The sequence below is a fragment of the Protopterus annectens genome, chromosome 7.part0 (genome assembly GCF_019279795.1).
Source record: "Protopterus annectens isolate FY-2018-M chromosome 7.part0, PAN1.0, whole genome shotgun sequence".
NCBI lineage: Eukaryota > Metazoa > Chordata > Ceratodontiformes > Protopteridae > Protopterus > Protopterus annectens.
This window is the reverse complement of record NC_056739.1, coordinates 448,607,532-448,630,510: the sequence shown is the minus strand read 5'-3', so window position 1 is coordinate 448,630,510 and position 22,979 is coordinate 448,607,532. Positions and strand designations below refer to the sequence as shown.

General features: G+C 37.5%; 1 protein-coding gene across 1 annotated transcript in view; it reads left to right on the top strand.

Annotated features, from left to right (window-relative positions):
- The window catches only part of LOC122806529 (indoleamine 2,3-dioxygenase 2-like), a 314,514-nt gene that overhangs the window by 126,659 nt on the left and 164,876 nt on the right, over positions 1–22,979 (top strand). The window contains exon 3 of the mRNA XM_044077031.1: positions 4,103–4,222. Coding sequence (XP_043932966.1) covers positions 4,103–4,222 — 120 coding nt within the window. The remainder of the gene's footprint in view (positions 1–4,102; positions 4,223–22,979) is intronic.

Below are 22,979 nucleotides of genomic sequence, written 5' to 3'. Positions count from 1 at the left end.
TGAAGTGGTTTCAGGGCTTAGATTTAGTAAGATAGAGGAAGAAATACTTAGGATGGTCACCAAAGGGAGGCATGGATTCATGCTGTGATGCATGTAAGAACAAATTATCTATTAGAAGAGAAAACAGAAGTGGGACAGGACCATGGAGGTGGTAAACAGGCCAGGGCAAGGAGCGAGAAGTAGCATTTACAGAGGTTATATCTGTACTTATACTTACCACATTGAGGAGACAAAAATGAGGCATAGGACAACAATTACATAACTAGGAAGGGCTTGGTTCTTTCAGGAGGATAGAACATGTATGGCAGAGAAATCAGATCAGCTCTATTTATGCCAGGGCAGGCTGCATCTTACGCCAGAAGGGACAGGGGAGCATAGAGACAGGCTGGAAAAGTGCATTATTATTATCATACTTTTAAATAAGATGGAGGGAGTGGATGCTCAGTTCAGCCTAAGCTACATTTGCACAAGACATGCTGAATAAAACATGATTACTGCTGCTCAAGGTCTACTGAAAGGCTCATCCTTTCCAGGTGCAAGTATTTGTAGAACATTTACAAGCCTCCTTTTACCACCAATTGAGGGGTGCTATAGCCTCCAGTCCCCTACTACCTTAATATTCCCATTCTGCAGCTACAAACCTGTGGAGATAAATGAAATGACAGGATTACATAAAATCTATTACTAACCTCAGTGAGAATATTAAAGAAAAGAAAATGTGAAAAAGTGCAACTGTTTCCTGCATTAACAGAAGTTCTCCCATGCAGCTTTCAGAATTAAAAAAAATCAGAATTATAAATCTGCTGATATTTTAAACCATGTTGTCCCATGAGTGGCATTGCGAACTTGAAAGTATCTTCTAGTGTTTGCTAGCTGAAAATGTTTTAGAATTTTCATTTTTAACATACAGATATAGATAGCACAGAAGATTGTCAGTAAATTCTTATCTGGGCTACAGTTTTACTTGTATGGAAAAGTCGTACACAGGTTAGAAAGCATACTGGATACCAGGCCCTTCCTTTGCCTTATTTCTGTTTGTTCTCTGCAAGGACACAGGAGAGTTGTATCAGGATAATGAAAAGGTGGCAATTCACAGTAACCAAATGCCTCTTCTTAGGGTTACAGCTAGGATTTTTGGAACTGTATACCAACTTCCAGACTGCTATTCCACCTTTACCAGAAAGTAACCTTAAATACCCGACATGTGCAATAAGCAGCTGTGCTTCTACTCCCCACCCAGCATAACCCCCCACCACAATAACTGCTTGTTTTACTACTATTTTTGTGCCTTATCCTTCTTTATTTGTTTTATTTTATTTATTTGTCTTTGTTGACTGACTTAGTCCCAATAGGTTAGTAACCTCTTTTCAGGGGAGACCTGAGATGGTATTCATATTACAATGGGAAATTTGGCCAGGACATCGACTTCCCCTACTGTTTTCAGTAGGTGCTATGGGATCTTTTACATCCACCTGAGCTACCACCAACTCAAGTTGATGGGGTTTTGGTTTAATGTTTCATCTGAAGGACAGTACACTCGGATGCAGCATCTTCCTTATGCTGTACTACAGTGTCAGCAAACAATCATCCTGGTGTGAGACTAGAATGCACACCCTTCTGCACCAAATGCAAGTGTGCTGCCCATTACACCACTGTCACTGCTAACTAGTTCCCTCTCTGCTTTATTCTTTTCTAACCTGGCATGTGCTCACTGATCTCCTCACGTGACCCATCTCCATCCCAAGTGAGAGAGTTTGTGACATAGTAATATTTTAAAATGCCTTACCATTACTTCAGGTTATTTCTAATGAGGTCAGCTCTAGTACAATCATTTTTATTTATTCAATCACCTGAAGTATGTCTGAGAAGCCTATTGTCCTGCAATAGCCTAAGTATACCATGTGACGATTGGGTAGAGAGGGGAGAAGGCTGCCAGCCTAGCCAAACAGAATTGTGCACATAATTCTGGCATTTGTAAATATAAATGTAAAATACAGGCTTGTTTCTTAAATGAAAGAAAATACTGTAAACTGTTGAACTTCAAGATTGTAGCAACATTGCCATCTGCTGTAAGGAAAACTAAGTCAAGCATTTCAAATCTTTCTTTTGAAGTTAAAATTATTTCAAATCTATCCTTTGATCTCTAGAGCTCAAAGTCAGTCTGTCTGGGCTAGCATATTCTTTCTATTGTTTTAACTTAAAGAATAATTACTAGAGTGTACATGTGAAATATATTTTATTGTTGTAGCTTCCTGAGCAGGTGTTAGCTTGCTAAATAATGTAGCGTGTTGGCCTGGGAACCCCAGGCTAAGTGTTGAAATGATGTAGTGTGTATACTGGGAAACCTAACTGTCAAAAATGATGTGATCTGGGAGGGCCCAGCAGTAATGTTTGTTAGTGATTTTAAAAACTATTGCTCAGAGAGAGACTAAGTATTTTTGTCTGACTATCCAACTCAGCACTGCCTTATGCTCTATGTAATTACTTTAGTAGTATGTTTTCTTGTAGCAATAGCTAGAAATTAGAAAACATTAGACTAAGTGTTTTTCTGTTATGTCAGAACTGTACAACTGAATTATTTTAAGTTTCTGTGTGATCTCTGAACTCTTGGATAGCACTGTGGTGTGTGGTATTGTCTTGTGTTTTTAGTATTTATTAAATATTTTTAAACCCTTTTCAACTGTGGCTGGTTTATGTAGAGATAAATTAAGCTCTAGAGTACATTGCTTGCTTATAAGTGATCCTGTACTAAGCCCTTCCAATAAGCCTTGATTGCTTAGTTACACTACTATTGGATAATAATATTGCACAGTAATAATTGGACACCCTTTTAAGGGCCTTTTGGTAGCTGATAATTATTAGCTGGTGGTGGCAGGAATTACTACCATATAGTCTGGGTATAGGGGCACAGTTGGAGAATCTGTGTCAGCCTTTCCCAGGAGTGTATGTGAAGTTCCCAGGAGTGTATGTGAAGTTGTATAAATACTTATCTCAAAGAGTGTGTGTGTGTGTGTGTGTGTGTGTGTGTGTGTGTGTGTGTGTGTGTGTGTGTGTGTGTGTGCCAGCTACTTGGGCAGGCACACAAAACACTGGTTGGACAGAGAGGGTACTGGAGATTAGCTTGCCAGCTAGGCTGAGATCTGGACCCTATAGTTGTGCCAGTGCAGAGTCTTATTGGGGACCTGGACAGCAAAGGAGCAATCAGCCCCAGACTGACTGTGATCTCTGTGTGATCTCAAGGGAAATTGCACTTTACTTTGTGCATTTGTTATCCTTTCCTCATATATGAGACGCTCTCTTTGTTGTTAGTGGGGAGGATTGAGGCTCCTTGATTGCTGGGCCAGGGCACGTGCATCACATACCATTATTTGCTTCCTGAATACTAAAGGAAGAAGACTGGATAGCTGCAAGTTTCTTTGCATGCTAATTTCTGAATATACAAATTAAGTTTGCAAGAAATAATATAAATATAAACACAGAACAGTACTCTGCTACAAGAGAAAATATGTATGACAAATACCTTTTCTTCTGTTAAACTCAGTTTTGTGCTAGATCATCAGTGAATAATGGTGTGAAATGGATGGTTATAGGAAATTCATTCCTGGTTTGACACATAAGTCTCCAATGGACACAGGCAACCTGTAAAGGATTCATCTCCCAGGCCCTATCTTGCAAATGTTTCATCTCCCAAGCCCCTGCCTACACTCATCAAGGGTATCAGAATTTATCAGAGATTTGGGATGCATGGCTAGACTTAAAAAGGCCTTTGGGGTTGTTAGCCTAATAAACACCTATGAACCTATGAACTAATGAGCTTTGAACTTATGTAGCCACAGAGTATAAAACCATTTGACATTTGTATTTTTTTAAAATGAATCAGTTAGTTATTGTGTAAGAAAAACTTAACATAAGTAGCATTCACTGCAGTAGTCCACAACTGTAACAATGAGAAGTGGATGTTTCAAATGTACATGCTGTGCACAAAATGATTCTATATGTCAATCAAAGGTCTGTGACAGTGCCATGACATGTCTAAGTCTTCACTTTTAGGTTAATGCAAACTCATTAAAGAACTCATTAATTGCTATTTACTTTTTAACAGTTGCCTCTTCTGAGGATCCAGCACTTGAATGGACATCGTCAGCTCCGTCTTGCACACCTGATGCTGAGCTGTATCACAATGGGCTATGTATGGCAGGAAGGGGAGCACAATGCTGCCAAGGTATGGAAATATACATTTCACTCAGATGTGAGGTAATGAGATTGTCTCCTAGCATGTAAAAAGGTGCATTTCCTACATTTTATTTAATTAACATCTTAAGAAACATTTGTGAATTATTAAATGTAATAAAATTATGGCAGTCAAAAATATGAAAAGTCTTATTTATTATTGTTAAGCACTTTTCATTTACATAAAATAGCAAACTTCATCAGGCATTACATAAACTATACAATACTAACCTCTAAATAGTTAAAATTTGTCGCCAAATTCATTCATGAATAGGAAATTATGTAAACTGGAAATGATGTAAAAGTCCTGTAACTAACTCATTATTGAGCTTAAAAATGCCAAATTAATTCACATATATGTATAAATACATAATATACATATGAAATACGAAATCCACAATTATATCAAGTAAAACAAATTATTTAAATTATTTAAATTATTTAAATTAAACCAGCCGAAACTTTCTACTGTATTTCTCATGCAACAGAACATAAGAATTATGAAGCCAGATAAGGGAAGGTAATTATGGATGTGTTTGATTATAATGATTGAATTTTTAATATACTGAGCACAGATACATATGAGAAAATTAATAAAAATGAATTGAATGGGGCATATAGAAAAATACATATCATGTTAAACAATATGTTTCTTGAAAATAGGATAGATTTAGATATTTATAATTATTTGAATATTATTTCTCCCACTGTTCCTACCATTTTGGGGCCCCAAAGGTGCATAAAAATGAGACTGATCCTCCATTATGTCCCATAGTTGATGGACGTAATTCCATCACCTATGCTTGTGCAAAGTTTCTGGATGATAGTAAAATGTTCCTATGTAATCAGTCCCAAATCTGTAGAGACTCATGGAATTTCCTGGAATTAATTACGAATATTCAGTATTCAGAAGATGTTTTGTTTCTAACTGTGGATATTAAAGATTTATTTTCAGTTATTCCCCATCAAGAAGGTATGCAGACTATTGAAAGGTTCCTGGTGGAGCAGGGGGTACCACAGTTAGAAATTAATTTATATATTGATTTGATTGATATAGTTCTTAAAAATAACTATATTCAATTTAATGGGAAATATTTTTTGCAACAAGTAGGTGTTGCTATGGGCTTGCCATGTGGCACTACTTTTGCCAACATGGTTATGGCAGTTTGGGAATGGCAGTTTATATTCAACATTATTTTTCAATAACATATCAGTTTATATTTACTTTACCTGGATGATATTTTTATTTTATGGAATGGTAACAATTTGTACCTTCATTAATTTTTGACTTATATTAATGCAACAAGATCTTATTTGAGATTCACGTATGAGATGAATGATCAAGAAATAAATTATTTGGATGTGAATTTAAGTAAAGATTGGAATATGAAAAGATTGAAGGCAAAAATTCATAGAAAATCGACATATTAAAATTTGTTTTTGCATTTTACGAGTGCACATCCTATTACTAATAAAAGAGCGGTTGTTAGGGGTCAATTTGTCCAGGCCACAAAAATGGTGAGCCTGGACACTGATTTCTACATAGAATGTGAAGGGTTTATTGATATGTTCAAAAAAGAGGTTATCCAGATGCATGAATGATGAAGTTAAAATGAAAAGATTAAATGGGTGTTTTGTACTTATTCTTAATTATAATGGGGGTGATCAGTCAATGCGAGCAAAAGGTGTTCAACTTGATAGTTCTACAATATTTATAACAACTTTCAGCAATCATTTTTTACATAATTGTAATTCAATGAGTGTTGTTTATGTTGCATTGTGCCAAATGTGCCCAGCATACTATGTAGGGAAGACCACCAGAACATTAAAGGAAAAAATATATGAACATGTATATGCTATTAGAAAGGATATATCTACTAATGCATTGGCAAAACATATACATGAGTACAATAACCATCATTTTAAGTTTAGTGTAATCCAACAAATTATGGAAAATGAAAGAGGTGGTCCTTGGGTTTTGCAATTGGAAAAAAAAACTGAATTATGTTGGCAGTTATGGTCAAGACTGTCTTCTTTTTTTATTTGCAGCTAAACCTGAGAGAGCCAGTGCAAATTTTCTTATAATCCAAGGCGAATATGCTATGGCATATTATTCATGATGAGATACTAACACTGATTTTCATAAAGTGAACAAAATAAAACATACGTTGTCAGAACAGCAGTAATTAATTGGTTAGGATGGGAAAAAAGCTCTACTTTGATCACATTCAGATTATGAAAATCTTTGTCTCCCTTTATATTACATGGAATGATTTTGCTGGGCAAGAACTAGGTTAGTGCATAATTCTGTTAACTGTAGAAACATACTTTCTTTTTTATAGATCTATAAATACTTTAAAAACTGACACTGGCCTCTAGTTTTGCATAATGTGTTTATGTTACAATTTCAAAGAAGAACTGGGGGCAGTAGTTATAAACACACACATACACACACACACACACACACACACACACACACACACACACACACACACACACACACACACACACACACACACACACACACACACGCACTTAATTCTGTGCATCCACAATGGGAAATGAAAAACAGAAACTTTCTTGGCATTCAGATACAAATCAAACCAATACATTGACAAATTTACCATTTTTTTGTAAAAGAAAATAAAATCTGACCATTTTTTTACTCTCCACCAATTATAAACACTCCCTCCAGCAAATGGGCGGTATAAAAATTCTGGAATGTAGAGCTCACCCTTGCCCAGATTTAAGCTCTGTATTACAGGTGATTCTTCCAGGTATAATCCAAAATAAACTCCACCATAGGCTGTTGCACTCCTCATCTCCAGGGTGTTCACTTAACTCCTACTTTCCCCTTTCTGAACCTCCAAGTTCTGATCTAACTTTTAGTTTTGCTGTTGCAGGCTACCTCTGGCTTAACAGTAGATGCTTGCAAGCAGTATATTGCTAGCTAGATAAAACGTTCAGGTTTCTGATAACTTTCTGTCAACCAGATTCTTTGCCCTGTTCTTAAGGGACAATGCACAATCACTGTATTCAACATGTTATAATTACCACCCCCCAGCAAAAAACATGTGTTTTGGACTCAGTATGAAAGATTATAGGACATGAACAGCCAACCAGCTTCCCAATTTGTTACTCTAGATTTGCGGGTCACTGTAAACTGGAAGGATTGCAGGGATTGCACCCATCTCCATAACCTGGAATTGTCATTTCTCTGCCTATTTGTCCACTGTAGCAGGGCATGCTAGTTACTATGTTTAACTGTCTACCCATTAAACTATACTTTAATGAGTAGAAAGCCTACTTTATTGCAAACCACTATCTTTCAATGGCTGAGTATTTCCTTTTTACATTGTTGAGTTTCCTGCTGATAGAACGAACATTGCACTCTTCACCTTGAAAGTCTTGGGACCTCATAGGGTACCCCTCAATTTGAGTGTCTTGGGATAGTGCCAGATACCCCTCAACTTGAGTGTCTTGGAAAAGTGCTGGGTACCCCTCACCTTGAATATCTTGAGACAGCACCAGGCATCCCTCAGCTTGAATGTCTTGGGACAGCACCAGGCACCCCTCAGCTTGAATGTCTTGGGATAGTGCTGGGTACCCCCCCAGCTTAAATATCTCAGGATAGGGCTGAGTACCCCTCACCTTAGGTGTCTTGGGATAGGACTGGGTACCCCTTGCCTTGAGTGGCTTGGGAAAGCACTGGGTATCCCTCACCTTAAATGTCTTGGAACAGCACAAGGTATCCTTCAGCTTGAATGTCCTGGGATAGTCTCAGGTACCCCTCAGGTTGAATGTCTTGGGATAGCACTGGGTACGCCTTACCTTGAAAGTCTTGGGACAGCTCTGGGTACCCCTTTCTTGCTCTATGATGAATGGAGGTACTGCCAGCACAACTACCTGGAATGTTGTAAATAATTATATGTCATTTGTGAATATCAACCCGATTTATACAAGATGCTTGTGTTACAAATATTTAGAACTGTATGTCATACAAGATGCTGGTGTTACAAATGCATTAGAACTGTATGTTATGTGTATATCAAACTGATTTGTACAGATGTTTGTATTGAAAGGATATTTGTAAAGTGCTTGTATTTGAAATGTAAGTACAGTGTGCCTAACTGGAAAGAACAGAAATGGACATGCACTATTGTAACTGTTTAAATGTATATGTTTTAACAGGGAAAATTGGAAGGTTAACCTCAGTCCAGCAAACTGTAGAAAAATATTTGAAATTAAATCACTTTATAGGCTAGGCCATAAAGATGCTATCTCACTGGTTTCAATTCAGCCAGAGACACAAAGTCTGTACTAGGAAGCTTTCTGTATTGTTTTTGGGGTGAACTAATTACCCTCTGGAAGTGTGGAGGAATGCACTTGTTTTATGTCTCCCAGCACCTGCCAAAGATTTGAGCAAAAGCCCTTCTGTGTGTATTTTTACAGGTAGATGCTAGGTCCCACCAGCTTCCAGCAATTGTGGTTTTGCATGGGAACTAGAAGTCAGATGGCATGAAGTGATGCTATTCTGCAAACTATCCCAGCAGTAATATTTTAGATATTATTTTGAGAAGTCTCTTAGAGAGACTGAGGATTCTGTATTCTGTCTTGGGCCTGACAACAAGATGAACCATTCAGCACATCACCTGCCTTGGTCGATGAAGTAAGTTATTAGGGAGTAGTGCATTCAAGAATATAATGAAGCTTAGTTTAGATACTGTTTTTCTTTATTTGTGTGAGTCTGCTATGCAATGTTATTTTAAATATTTTCTGTGATTTTGAACTCTGATGTCACTGTAAATATATACTTAGTATTTTCTTGTTATTTTATTATTTATTATTAAATATATTTAAACCTTTCATTGTGACTGATCTTTGTTGATATATTTAAGTTCTGAGAGTACTTCCCACTTTCTCTAAGAGGACTAGGCCAGTCTTTGTAGGGAACCTATTCAGTCATCTAGATTTCATTTGATCTGAAAGTGGGAGGTACTGAGTAATGAATGCCTCTGTATCACATTCTGTTTATCTGATATCTGTTGGTGAATATTTAGATCCATAATTCTGGTATTAGTCAAACTATTTGACTTAGGAAGATACATTAGTCAATTAATTGGTAGGTTTGATTTATCATTCAGCTTTCTTATAGGTATTAGTAGTTGTGTTAAAAGTGGCCAGTTCTGAGAAGGGACACTTATTTTTGTAGGTTTAATTTTCTGTTCTGTATTAATTATTTTGATTTTTTATTAGTATGTTAGCATGTTACTTGTGATGAAAGGAGATACTGCCAGCCCAGCTAGCTGGAATTTGGTAAATAATTATATGTCATTGGTGAATATCGAAATGATTTATACAAGATGTTTGTGTTACAAATGTATTAGAACTGTATGTCACATGTATATCAAACTGCTTGTATAGATGTGTGTGTTGAAAAGGGTATTTGCAGAGTGCTGTTTGAAATGCAGCCACAGTGTGCTCTACTGGAAGAGAACAGAAATGTACATGCACTATTATAACTGTTTAATGTATATATTTTAACAGTGGAAACTGGAATACAGGAGGTTAACTTCAGAAAAATAACTGAAATTAAATTACTTTATGGCTAGGCTATAAACGATGGTATCTTTCAATTTTCAAAATAGCAAGAAGAACAATGTCTATAATAGGAAACTTTCTGTATTGCCTTAAGGGTGAAGTAATTACTAGTCTTGAAAGCATGAAGAAATGCAATTGTTTTATGTCTTCCAGCATCTGCCAGAGATCTGAGGAGAACCCCTTGTCTGCATATTTTTACAGGTAGATGCTAAATACTGCCAGCTTCAGCAATGGGTGTTTTGGCCTGGTGACTAGAAGAAGTGATGTCATTCTGCAAGCTATCCCAGCAGTAATATTTTAGATATTATTTTGAGAAATCTCTTGGTGAGACAGAGCATTCAGCATTCTGTCTTGGACCCGACAACAACTAGAAGATCCATTCACCACAATAAAGTAAGTTTCTAGGGTATAGTAATTCTCTTAGATATAGTCAGGAATATAGCAAAGTTTAGTTTAGATGTTTTTCTTTATTTATTTGAGACTGTCCTGCAATGTTATTTTAAATATTTCCTGTGGTTTTGAATTTTGATGTCACTGTTACTATATACTTAGTATTGTCTTGTTCTTTTATTAATTATTAAATATATTTAAACCTTGCATTGTTGCTGATCTGTGTAGAGATACTAAAGTTTTGAGAGTACTTGCATATTTATTTGGTGAGACTGTTTGGGCCACTCCTAATAGCCTTGCTCTTGGTCAAACTACCATTTGTATTAATATTAATTTCACTCAGTATATTGGGAACCATTGGAAGAGCCTTAAGGTAGCGGGCAGGAGTGTCTGGTTGCAGACATAACTACCTTATACTCTGGGCAGAAGGGGGCATAGCTAATAAACCTGTTCCAGCCTTCCCCAGGTGTGTGTGTGTGTGTGTGTGTGTGTGTGTGTGTGTGTGTGTGTGTGTCTGTAAATCAAATCTGTGTGTTAGCTACTTGGGCAGGGGGACAAAACACTGGTTGGACAGAGAGGGTGCTGGAGGCCTTGGCTTGGACAATCACCTGAACTGTATAGCTGTGCCAGTGGGGACTCTTATTGAGGATCTGGAAAAAGAGGGAGAAATCAGCTCCAGACTGAGTGTGGTCTATGTGTGCTCTTAAGGGAAATTGCACTTGATGCAGAGAGCTGCATCTGGAAATATTGTGTGTGTACCTATTATCCTCCCAGTGAACATCCCTCACAGGTGCCAGTGGTGAGGATTGAGGCTCCTTGTTTACTGGTCCAGTGGTGGGTCATCACAGGCTCCATAATGCCCAGCTACTACTCAGTCCTGAAAAACAAAGTTGCTGCTATTTTTCTCCAAATTACACATCACTTGATAAAGTGAATTTCAAAATCCTTTTGCTAAATAAAACTGAAACAGAAGTAGTTGCCCGTACAAATCTTTTTGGAGTGATTATAGGTGATACTTTGACCTGCATGTTCAAAATAACTTAAAAAGATTCTCCAAAAATTAAGAATGCTCTACAGGCTTAAAAACCTCTTAGCAGCACCACAAAAAACACTCTTGCCACTACCTACCTTCTCCCATCTCACTTATATGGTACATCTGTTCTAACCAGCTTTCAGGCCACAGTTAAAAATAAGCTGGAGGGATGCTATAATAAGGTTGCAAAATTTGCCACCAATGAACAATAAGTACTGCAGCTACCACTGCATTGCCCTTAATGCTTCAAATTTGTTTGAACTGCTTCACCACTTAGATTACATATAGTTTATAATCATATACAATATTATTTACATTAGATGACTGCCAGGCTTATATTCCTATTCTCCATTCCTGTCATCCAAATAGACTACTTTGATTCAATGAACAACTTCTTCTCAGTATATATAACCCCCACAAATCCTCTGGCCAAAGTCTCTACTCATTCTCTGATGGTAAAAGATGGAATTCTATCCCTCTGCAAATCAGATCTGCCTCTAACCTCTCCAACTTAAACTGCTGCTAAACGACTAGATAAATAAAACCTGGTTTAATCCTGCACTGCCCCAGGTTGAACTAATTTCTCACTCTTTCCACCACCAGCAAACTTTGACAATGTTCAGAAAGAAGGAATTATTAAAATCTATTCCTTAGATAAAGATCAATATATATATATATTGTCTAGGCTATATTATCTAGTCACCTCTGTTCCAAAGAGTGTGCTCTGTGTTTAATGCCATCTCTATGAACTGTAACTTGTAAATACTCTTATCTATTGACAATGCACTTTTTAGCTTGTTATAGCTGTCCAAATATTTATAGTATGTATAGGTTCACACTGTATAAGCTGAAGATGAATTATTACTTACTTAGTATGTCATTCTTCTGTATCAGGCTTTGTAATAACTTTATTTAACTGCAACCATATTATGTCAATGTGGAGCTTTTCTCCCTGGGCCTCCGCATGAAATTAGATATTATTCCAGTTGGACTTTCCCGGTAAACAAATTTCAAATAAATAAAATGTAATACTGTGTACTGAAAAAGAACATCAATAGGTCACAAAGGCTTTTTTTGTTTGGTAGCAGGTTCAGTAGTATCTGCTATTACCCCTTTCCTAAGTCTCAACTTGTTAAGTATTCAGCCTTTCCTAGATTTTCCTGTCAATTCTTCAACCCTGAGCATGGGACAGCTACCAATCTTTAAATGAGCAATTAACTAAACAGTGGCATGAAAGTGCAGGAATGCCAAATAAATTGTACCTATTATAAAACTTTTATTTTACTCAAACAAACTGTTAGCACATGCTTTCAGACAGAATACAAGTCTTTATTTAGGCATCAAGGAAAAAATCTAGTCATACCTTTCAACTTATTAGCACAAGAAATCTGCATAGCCAAAAATAATGGGGGAACAAAGGCTGAAAAATATGGACATATTTTAATTATTGCTCTTATAAACTTTGAAAGTTGATAGAATATCAGGTTTTGCATTAGTATGCATTTTCTGAAGGATATAAATCTGAAACTCAGTTGTCTCTCATTATTTGATGACTTCACTTTTCAATGATTTGCCAGAAAACCACAAATCTTTTGAAGAACAGACCAAAAATCTGAATGAAAAATCCAAACATCCTAAACAAATTCGGATAGTTGAGAGGTATAAATCTAACAAATTAAACAGAAACCTAGACATCTGATTATCTGGTAGTTATTGTATTAGATTAAGACTGTGAGCTGTAGTTCCTGTGTTTCAGGGTTTGATTCTCTCAGACCCCCTTTGGGGATGAGTACTTGGCACAATCATTAAGATTTTTACTTCACAGATACAAGGTACAGGGTTTGATTCTGACCTCTGTTTATTGGCTAGGCTTGTACTAGTCTGCAGACTGATAACCTGACACATAAATCAATTACAGCTGGAATCCAAACCTTAGCTTCAATTTTGATGTATATTGTTTGCAAATCTATTTTATATAAAATGTCTAAATAAATAAGCATTTTACACTTTGTGTAACAAGGATTTAGCATTTGATTAAACAGAATACAAATATTTCTTCAGGCATAAAAAATAACTACAGAACAATTGATCTGAACAAAAACTTCTACATATGACTAAATCATAAATAAAAGGTGACCTCCCAATATGTATCTGCACTCTTATTGTCCTATCGGGTTTTGGCAGTAGTAAGTGATGCAGAATGTCTTCACTTTCTTTACTGACTTTATGTAAGTTGCCTTCTTTTAATTCAAAATAGAAGTAAGAAGCATTCTGTGCACTGTCTTCCAATACAACCTTGATTATATTCTTTCTTTCTTTCTTGGTTTATAGTATCATTTTCTCATTGTGCTTTTTTAAAGGGTTGCGCAGTTTATCTATAAGTTACTAACTCAGGGTTACTTTCTTCTGTAGAGTGAAAGGTGAAGGGTCTTACTCTAAAAACACTGGTACTGCAGTTTGGCATACTTACGTCCTTGCAAATTAAATATTTCACCACCATGTTAAGTATGTGCGAAGAATGGCAAATACTAATGACTCTGGAATGATAATGATATGAGAATATATGCTGACTGATGTCAATTTCTAGATAAGGACAGTTCAATGTTGCTGTGTTTGTGTGGGAAGGGAAACATTAGAAGTTGGCAAATGTTAAGTTAGTTATGCTTTGGCACAAAGGCGATGCAATGCCATAGCAACACTGAGCAATAACCAGCTCAGTAACTTTTCACCCACCACCGTACCAACTAACCAATCATACTATAAGTGCAAACCTCAACCTTTTCACTGCTTGCACTTTTAACTTATTTTGCATTCCCTCCACTTTATTTAATTATGTATAACTTATTTTGTGTTCCCTTCACATAATTTAATTATGCACAATTTACGGACAACACCATGCCTACCACGTAACTCATCATAAAACAAATATTTCACTAAAGATTCTGATTGTCCTTTTGTACTACTGTTTATAGTGTCAAGTATGTTGTTGGCCAGCATTGTTGGTTCCATCATTAGAAAATGCTGTACCTTTATCATCTTGTCTCCTTGCTGACAGCATAAACACTTCCCCTGCAAGATTGGATTATGCTAACATAAGATTTAAATGTTTACAGACCACCTTTTTTATTACTCTGCAGCAGCAGCATACTATCTCTTTAGCAAAGGGCTTTGACCTGGGCTAATTTTAAAAAATCAGTACCATCCAGATTATATTTTGAAACTATATACTTTACTCAAATATGATGGAAAGAGAAGGTGCAATCAAGATAGCTTCCCTTTTCTTAAACAGTGACAGATATTGATTTTTAAGAACTCCTAGAATTTGGGGCATTTGATTAACTCCTTACTAGATGTTCCTTATTTCACTGTGCCCCAAGTTAAAAGAATCTAGTGCAGCATCACTGCACTAGTCACTGAAACCTTTGAAAGCTCTACTAACAACATTTAGAATTCTACATTTCAAATCAAATTTTCTGGACTGCCAACCTGTAACACCAGCATCTTAAACACAGTCACAGCTTATAATGTGAAGATAAGCAGAGAGAAAGATAACTGGTAAACTTGATTTGTTATGGGAAACATGAGGCCATTTTTTTTTATATTCTACATTTTTAAAAATATGCAATTTTCTACTTTTTGCCTCTCTCTCTGTCACACATATTTATTATATCTCTTGCCACTGATTTCTCCCCAAACACATGTAATCCTGCTGTAATCATGCATATTCCCAAATTTTTGTCTTCCTTCTCATTCAACCTTCACCCAATTTTTCTTATCTCTAATTCTCAATAAGATACAAAGCCAATTGCCTTCTCTCAGGTGGTACCTATCCTGGCTGTGTGATGTTCAGCTTGGTTACATGAAGAGTAATCACATCACATCTGCATTAATGCTTTATAGGCTACACTTACTACAAAGTGAAACAGGATTTCCTTAATCATGGAGTGATTTGTGATTTAAGGAAAATGCTTGGATTCATTCTCTCATATATTTATCCCCTTAGAGATGAGATGTTATGTCCTAGACAGCAGGGTTTTCAGCTGCTGTTCATGCTGCCTGGAGATCCACTCATGCAGAATACTGAAGAACAATATTAAGTCATTTTATTTCCAAAAGGTTCTCTACTATGGATTTTGTTATTTTCCTTGTTTTTAAACTCAAGTCTTGTATAAAGTCCTTAGGAAAATAGTATATGTGATGCTGATGATATGGTCTACCCTAGTCCAGACTATTTTATTTCCATATCAAAATCAAGCATTAGGAAGACCTCATCGTCCTCTGCCAATAGTTAGACCCCAGGATTCAATAAAGTTTTGTGCAAGAATAAACTATTTTTGCATGGAATGGATCATGTCCGTGCAGCACAGTAGCATGCCCTGCATGTTCATGAAGGCATGATCATGTCACCCCTATACAGATACGATCCATGAACAAGTGTAGGAGGCATGTTACAGAAGTGTCTGCACATATAACATGCCCCCTTCACTCAGAAAGTGCCGTTATGGCACTGTTAAAAGTAAATAAAAAGAGTTATATGCAGATATACTGCACAACTGTGAAGATATCTGCAGAATGCATTCCACAGACATGCATCTGGAACATGTCTCCCTGGGCCTCTGCTGAAAATAGGCTCTGTCCTAGTCAGACTTTCCCGGTCAACAAATGTTAAATAAATTTAAAAAAAATGTTTAAAGTTATCAGTGACATGCTTGAGTTTTAAGACTTCATACACCCCAAAAAATACACGCTAACATAAAACCTGTTATCCTATGCACTTTTAAAGTACTAAAATCATCCCTAGTTTTGTGGCCTTAGTGAGAAAAAGTTAAATTCCATTTAAATTCTCTTTTTTTTATTAACCCAAGTAACGTTTAAGCATAGCTGAGTGGGCGTGAATGTCATGCAGCTGTGCTTAGCATAGCTGAAATATCCTAAGGAGCTAAATAGAAATATATGAGCAAAATAAGTAAACCAAAATAGCGTAATGGTTAGAGCTTACACTTTGCATGTAGGTATTTGCAGTTCGAGCCCCAATGAAGTCTGCTCACTTTTACATGTGAAAGCAGTTGTAAAAGTGATATGTTTTAATAAATAAGGTAGTAAATAATATTTATCGCCCTGGGTAGTATATCAGGTCCACAAATGTGGTGTCCAGTCCAGAAAACATGTGAAACCCCCATATAAACACAAGTGCCTCATACAGTATAGTAACACAAAAATAAATGCAATGAAAGCACACAGGGGGATGTCAGGGAAGGTAAACATAAAATTATAATATGTCAGTAATGTTGAACAATCCCATAAAGCTGATAGTCTACAAAATAAAATTTGAGAAATGCTAAGCAGTGCACAACTATACTTACCGGATGTAAGCTTTGCTTAAATATGAATGGTAAGCAACTAGTAGCCCAGCTAAGTGGATTTGCCCATTGGTAAGCAGTGCTCTGACCATGTAAGCACTGCCAACCTTAGCTAAGCAGGTTTGCATGGTGCTTAGCTAAGCTCAGCATATTTGAAATGGTCCAATGATGGCAAAGGGCAGGAAATCAGCCTTATTTAAGCCCCGCAGGTGGGAATTCAGCCCATAATCCATTGTAACTCATCACTGCAGGCACCATGGCTGGCGTTGGTTCAGGTGTGGTACTGGGGCATTCAGGAGTCCAGTGTCATGGTCGGACTCCTTGTAAAACACCATGTAGTGAGACTGCTGCAGGGCCAGTACCAGGGCTCCCAATACAAAGCAGAGGCCTGGGATTGTCTCACATGTGATCTCACCAGTGCTACTGGCATCCCTCGGACTGGTGAGTAAGTTTGGCACCATTTTGCTGACCATAAATGTAGGAAGTGGGATCAATTGGACCAGTGGATCCAAGATGCTTGGAAACAGAATGTCCCAGCTATGTGTAAGTATCAGTATCAAGTACTGTTTAATGAAAAGTCCAGCCTGTATATGTAATGGATAGGTATGCATAAATGTTTCTCTATCTCCTGTACAGCTGCATTGAGAGGGCCATGAATGTGGACACGCATGCCAGCGTGTTGCTAAGTAGCAATGTCTCGAAGCTGGTGAGTACAAATCTAGCTTGCAGTATTTCGGGCAAATAGAAAGGAATAGAATGTCACCTGTCATTATTTCAAAATGTGTATTGTTGGTTCTGAATAAATGACAAATTAACTTATTACAACTGATCTACAGGCTATATTTCAATAAAAGTGTCAGTAGTTGTCAATAAAACCGAAAACCCCATGCTTTTGTGTTTACGTTGCTATTTGGTGCTATCAGTCTATAAATGTGTATATTTTCTGCACAGCAACTATGGCTCTGAAAGCATTAAATAAATGTGGCTTATCTGACAAAGATTGTGGAGTGTTAAAAAAGGAGATTAACTATATGAAATGTTCCATGCACCAAGATTTGATCTCTGAATAGTAATGTTGTGTTAACCATTGTTTCACAGAGTGTCATATATCAAAAAGTATGAATACTCAGTATAAGATTTATCAGCAATACATGAATGCCAGAATTACAAGTTCAAATGGTACTACCAAGAGAGTAGTAGGCAGAAAACAGTCAAACAAGAGACAGCAGTTCCTCAATAAGTCATTGTTGTGAAACACAAACATGTTGTACTTTTTTTGCAAAAACAGGCATGGTTCGAATCCCAGGAGTGGTAGTAAGCTGTATTTATTTTATTTATTACATTTGTTAACTGGGAATGTCTGACTGGGCCAGGAGCCCATTTTCATTGGAGGTCCGGGAAGAAAAGCTCCAATAAACATTACAATATATTCATTGACTTACACAGTGGAGGTGCAGTTAACATAATTCTAAGAAATGCAATAGATTGTTTTCTAACAAAAAACCTAGGTCAGGCTAAGCTATAATATAGCAAGCTACACAAATATAACATTTGTAGTCCTGAAATGAGAGAAATACATTTAGATATATTATTTGTTTAGTGATCTGTTAGTGCTGCTAAGTTAGCAAGGAGGGTTAGTCCAAGAAAAAGCTTATATCACAGGAAGTCAAGTAGTAGTTTTTGTAGTAGAAATGAGAAAAATCATTTAGGGGTAGGTAGAGCTGGGAGTGAGGATTGGAGGATTTAGCCTGGGGTGTGACAGGAGCAGATCCAGTGAGTGGTAAGGTAGTTTAGTAGTAGTTGTCTGAATTCCTGAAAGTGTGGGATGTTAGTAATTGTAGGAGGGACAGCATTCCAAAGTTTGGAAAGTTTATTAGAATAGAGGAAGTCTCCATGATAGTTGTGAGATTGGGTGACCTGTAATGTGAGTTTATTGGAAGATCAGAGGGTCCTGGGCTTGAGACTGGGTTTGATGAGATTGGAAATAGTAGGGCAGTTAGTGGATTTATGAATTATCTTGTAGACTACTGAAGTTGACTGAGAGCTAGGAGGTTGCGGAATTCTAGCCATTTTAGTTGAAAGAGCACCATACAGTGGTGAGCCCTGTGTGGGGTTTTCAAGGTGAACTGGGCAATTTTGTGATAGCAAGATTCTAGTTTATTTAGGTCTGATTTGCGAAGGTTGGTGAAAATATGGGATCAATAAAGGAGGTTAGAGAGCATTTGGACCATGCAGTGGTGAGTCAGGCATTATGGGTAAGATATGGTTTGGCCCTATATAAGGTGCCAAGCTTGATGTGTACTTTTTATTATCAGAGAGACATGTTTTTCAGGAGTTAGATTCACATCAATAGTGACCTCTAAGAGTTTGGTATGTGTTGTGGGTTTGATCTTGGTTCCATTTGAGGAGTGCATTGCTAGAGAGGCATGACAAGGTTTGGATTTTTTGTTTTTGAAGACTATTAGTTTAGTTTTGTTTGGGTTGAGAATTAGTTGATATTCTCATAAGTATTTTATATTCTATGGAAGGATGATTACATTTTTATTTGCAGTTCCTGGGATGTGGGGGCAGAACAGATAAGGGTAGCATGGTCAGGGTACTGGACAGTTGTGGCTTGTCTAGTTGCTGAGCTGAGATCGTTTGTGAATAGGATGAAGAGGAGTGGGCCCAGTATAGACCCTTGGGGTACATCAACAGAAATGAGGATAAGGGGGAGAGAGTGTTTTCCAATATGGTGGGCTGCTGCGATTTGAAAGGTAACTGAGGAACCAGGACAGAGAGGGTGAGCTGATGCCATAGGTTGAGAGTTTATTGAGAAGGATTTGATGGGAAACAGTGTCAAAGGCTTTAGACATGCCAAGAAAGATGGAGGAGACTACCTGGCTTTGATTTAGGAGTTGATGAATGGTGTTAGAAAAAGCAATAAGGGCAGTGGAAGTACTGTGTTTGGGTCAGAAACCATGCTGTGAATTAGTTAAGAGATTGTTTGAGAGTAGGTGGTTGAGGAGCTGTTTGTGGATACATTTAAGATTTTTGCTAGGGGGAGACAATGGAAATGGGGTGGAAGTTGGTTAGTTCTTTGGATGCACCTCCCTTGTATAGTGGGATGATGTGGGATATTTTCCAGGGAGATGGTACATAATGTTCAGAAATTGAGCGATTGATCAAAATATATGTGGGTTAAGCAATAGATGGGGCTGCACATTTCAAAAATTTGTTGGGGAGCTAGTCTGCAGCTGGACAGCAGGGTTTAAGTTTTGCTAGTAGAGATTTTATGTAGCAGGTTGGAATGTAGGAAAAGCAGAAAGTGTAAGGATTATCATGAGAAGTGGTAGGGATAGTAAGCAATGCATTTGGCTGGTTACCAAGTAGATATGTTATGGAATTTATGAAGTGGGAGTTGATTTGGGTTGCAATGTGATCTGTGTTATTAGAGGTTATTGGGGTTGGGGTAAGGGTGTGACCTGGATTTAGGAGACAATTTATGTTATTCCAGAATTTACGAGGGTTGTTTTGGTGTTTTAATTGGCAGGATTGGAAATACACTTGCTTGTCTGCTTTGATTTGTTTTTTTTTTTTTGCTTGATGTCTTAATTGCTTATATGTAGTTAGGTTTGATATGCTTTTGGTAGTATGGTAATCTAACCAAGCTCGATTTCTTTGTTTTAATAAAAGTTTGGTTTCTTTGGTTAACCAGAGCAGAGGCTTGGATTTTGTGCACACTTTTTAATTGGGGCAAGTTTGTTAAGTATCACAAGGATGGAAGTGTTGAAGAATTGGACTGCTAGATCTAGCTGGAGGTGTTTTAAGGGTATCCATTCATATTGTTGCAGAATCTTGTTAAAAATGAAGAGGGAGAAATGCCTTTTGCAATGGATGTATTTGTAGGAGATGTTAGATTGTGTGTATATATGTTTTCTGTATAGAAAGGTTGGGCAATGGTCACTGAGCATGTCTGGAAGGCAGCCTGATATGTAGTTTAGGTTGGGATGGTTGGTTAGTGTCCAGTCTAGTGTAGATTGTCTGTTGGTGTGTTTGTCAATGTGGGTTGGACAGTGTATGGTCTGGGTAAAGTTGTAGAGATTGAGGAACTTTGACAGGTTATCATATGTACAGGTTTGCCAGTCAAGGTTGAAATCACCAAGAATGATAGTTTCTTGGATGAAGTTTTGGGATGCCCATGAAAGAAGACTTTCTGTGATGGGTAGGGTGTTGCCAGGAGGGAAGTAGGCAGCTATGATAATAATTGACTTATTTGGATTTATTTCTAGACATGTGGTTAGAATCTCAGTGTAGTTAAGGTCAGGTGGGGAGCACTGGAGCTGTTCCACTTTAAGGCTATCTTTAAATAATACAGCTAACACCACATCTTTTGTTTATTCTGTCTTGTCTGATAATGTTATAGCTATGTGGGGTAAACTCATTCTTACTGATATGATGCTTTAACCAGGTTTCAGTTATAACTGCTATGTCAGGGGAGTAGGTAGCTAAGGTGGTTTGGAATTCACTAGCTTTTTTAGCTATACTATAAAGGTTGAAATTGGTGAGAAGTAGGTCAGAATTGGATGTTTTTGACAGTGGGAATGAGGGGTAGGGGTGGGCATTTGGGTGGGTTGAAGAAGTGTTTGATAAGGTTTGTGGAGGGGAGGGAGTGTAGATGGGACCTGAATTGGGGTGGATGTCTTCACAGAGTTTAATTTTTGTGATAGAGTGTAATAAAACAAATGTTGTCTTGATAGTCAACTTACAATGACAGTAAGTCGGGGGGTAGGACATGAGGTTTTTAGGACTTTGAAGAGGCAGGCAGGTAGGTTGAGTTGCAGTATAGTTGGGGCAGATGTTAGAGAAAGAGTGGGATGGTGAGTTGGTGGCAGTATTGGAGATGGCTGTGTGTTATGGGGAATTTAGTGAGGTGAGCTAGTTGAAATAGAGTGAAAGGAATAAAAGAATATTTGTTGCTATGCAGTTGTGGTAGTGTATATTAGATAATAGGTAGGATAGACTAGCTGAGTGTAAGTGGAATATTGGTAGGATAGGTGGTGTGAGATGGAGAGGTGTGGTTGAGAGGAGGGTAGAGGATAGAGAGAAGAGGAAGTGGATAGGAGGAAAGGGGCAAGGGTGTGGTTAGATTAGCTATAAATTGGAGGAAAGAGGATGTGGGTGGGAATGGGGGTGGGGTAGGGGAGTGGAGTGAGCCTAAGTGGAACGAGGGTGAACAGAGTGGGAAGAGTCAAGCACTGGAGTCTTAACCCAAAAAGACAATCTATAAAGTTGGAAGGCTGGCAGATATTGCCTAGCCTCAGGTTAGAAATGTGCTATAGTCAAAATGCTGATAGCTAAAATTGCATAAAATGTCTGCTTTAGTAGAGAAGGTTCTGAATGAGTATATAATACTGTACTTGTGTGCACTTTAATTGTGTGGTACTTGGTTGGAATTGAGCTGTACGCTTTTAGACTTTTCCTAGACCTAAATATCTTCCCACGTATCAGGCAAATTATCAGGGTATAGAGAAACTTTCTAGCAGCTGGGAAGGGACCTCTAACACTAAAGGAGGCAGGAGACCTATTATGGGTGAGTTTTATAAAATCTAGAAGGCAACCCAGGAAGTGTGTGAGTCAATAGTCAGGTACCACTTTAGGACATTACAAGTAAGACACCTTTTAAACCAATTAAAAAAGCAATTGTGAAGCCTGCACTTTCAGGTCAGACGGCAAGTTTGAGAATGTTGCTAGTTGACCGCAGGATTGATGCTGTGTCCCATTTTGTAAATAGCTTAGTTAGGGTAATTGTAGAAAGAGGAAAAAAGTAGTAGAAAATGAGGGGTGAAAAATAATTAGTAGGAGGGAAGAAAAATACTATTATAATGGAGTTGTTTTAAATAAGGTTATGACTTCACCAACTAGTGCCAGGTAAGCTATTTGTAGACATACAGCTTCGACAACATGGTCGCTACAGGAGAAAAACTACTCCAGGTGGCATTGGCCTAAACAAAGCACTACTATACTGGCTAGGAATCTCAGTCACAGTTTTAATACAGTGTTATACCTAACTAAAATATGTATGCATAATGTAAACCAGGAATATGTGAATCTGTGTATAAACAGTCAGGTATTGTTAACAGAAACTTCCTCCACAGGTCTGACAGGTAAGAAAAGGTATATATTAGCTGTAACAAGGCTTTACTTATACACTGTGTATAACACCCACTGTCCAATCCCAAGGCTGCAAATGACAGCAAAAGAAGTACATACACCAAGTAGTCCCCTCTAAGATATGTCCTTCAAGTGTCATGCTGTGATGCCTAGTAGTCATTGCTGCCAACACCAAGGGTGACCGATAGAAACACGGCAGAGTATGAGTGCAC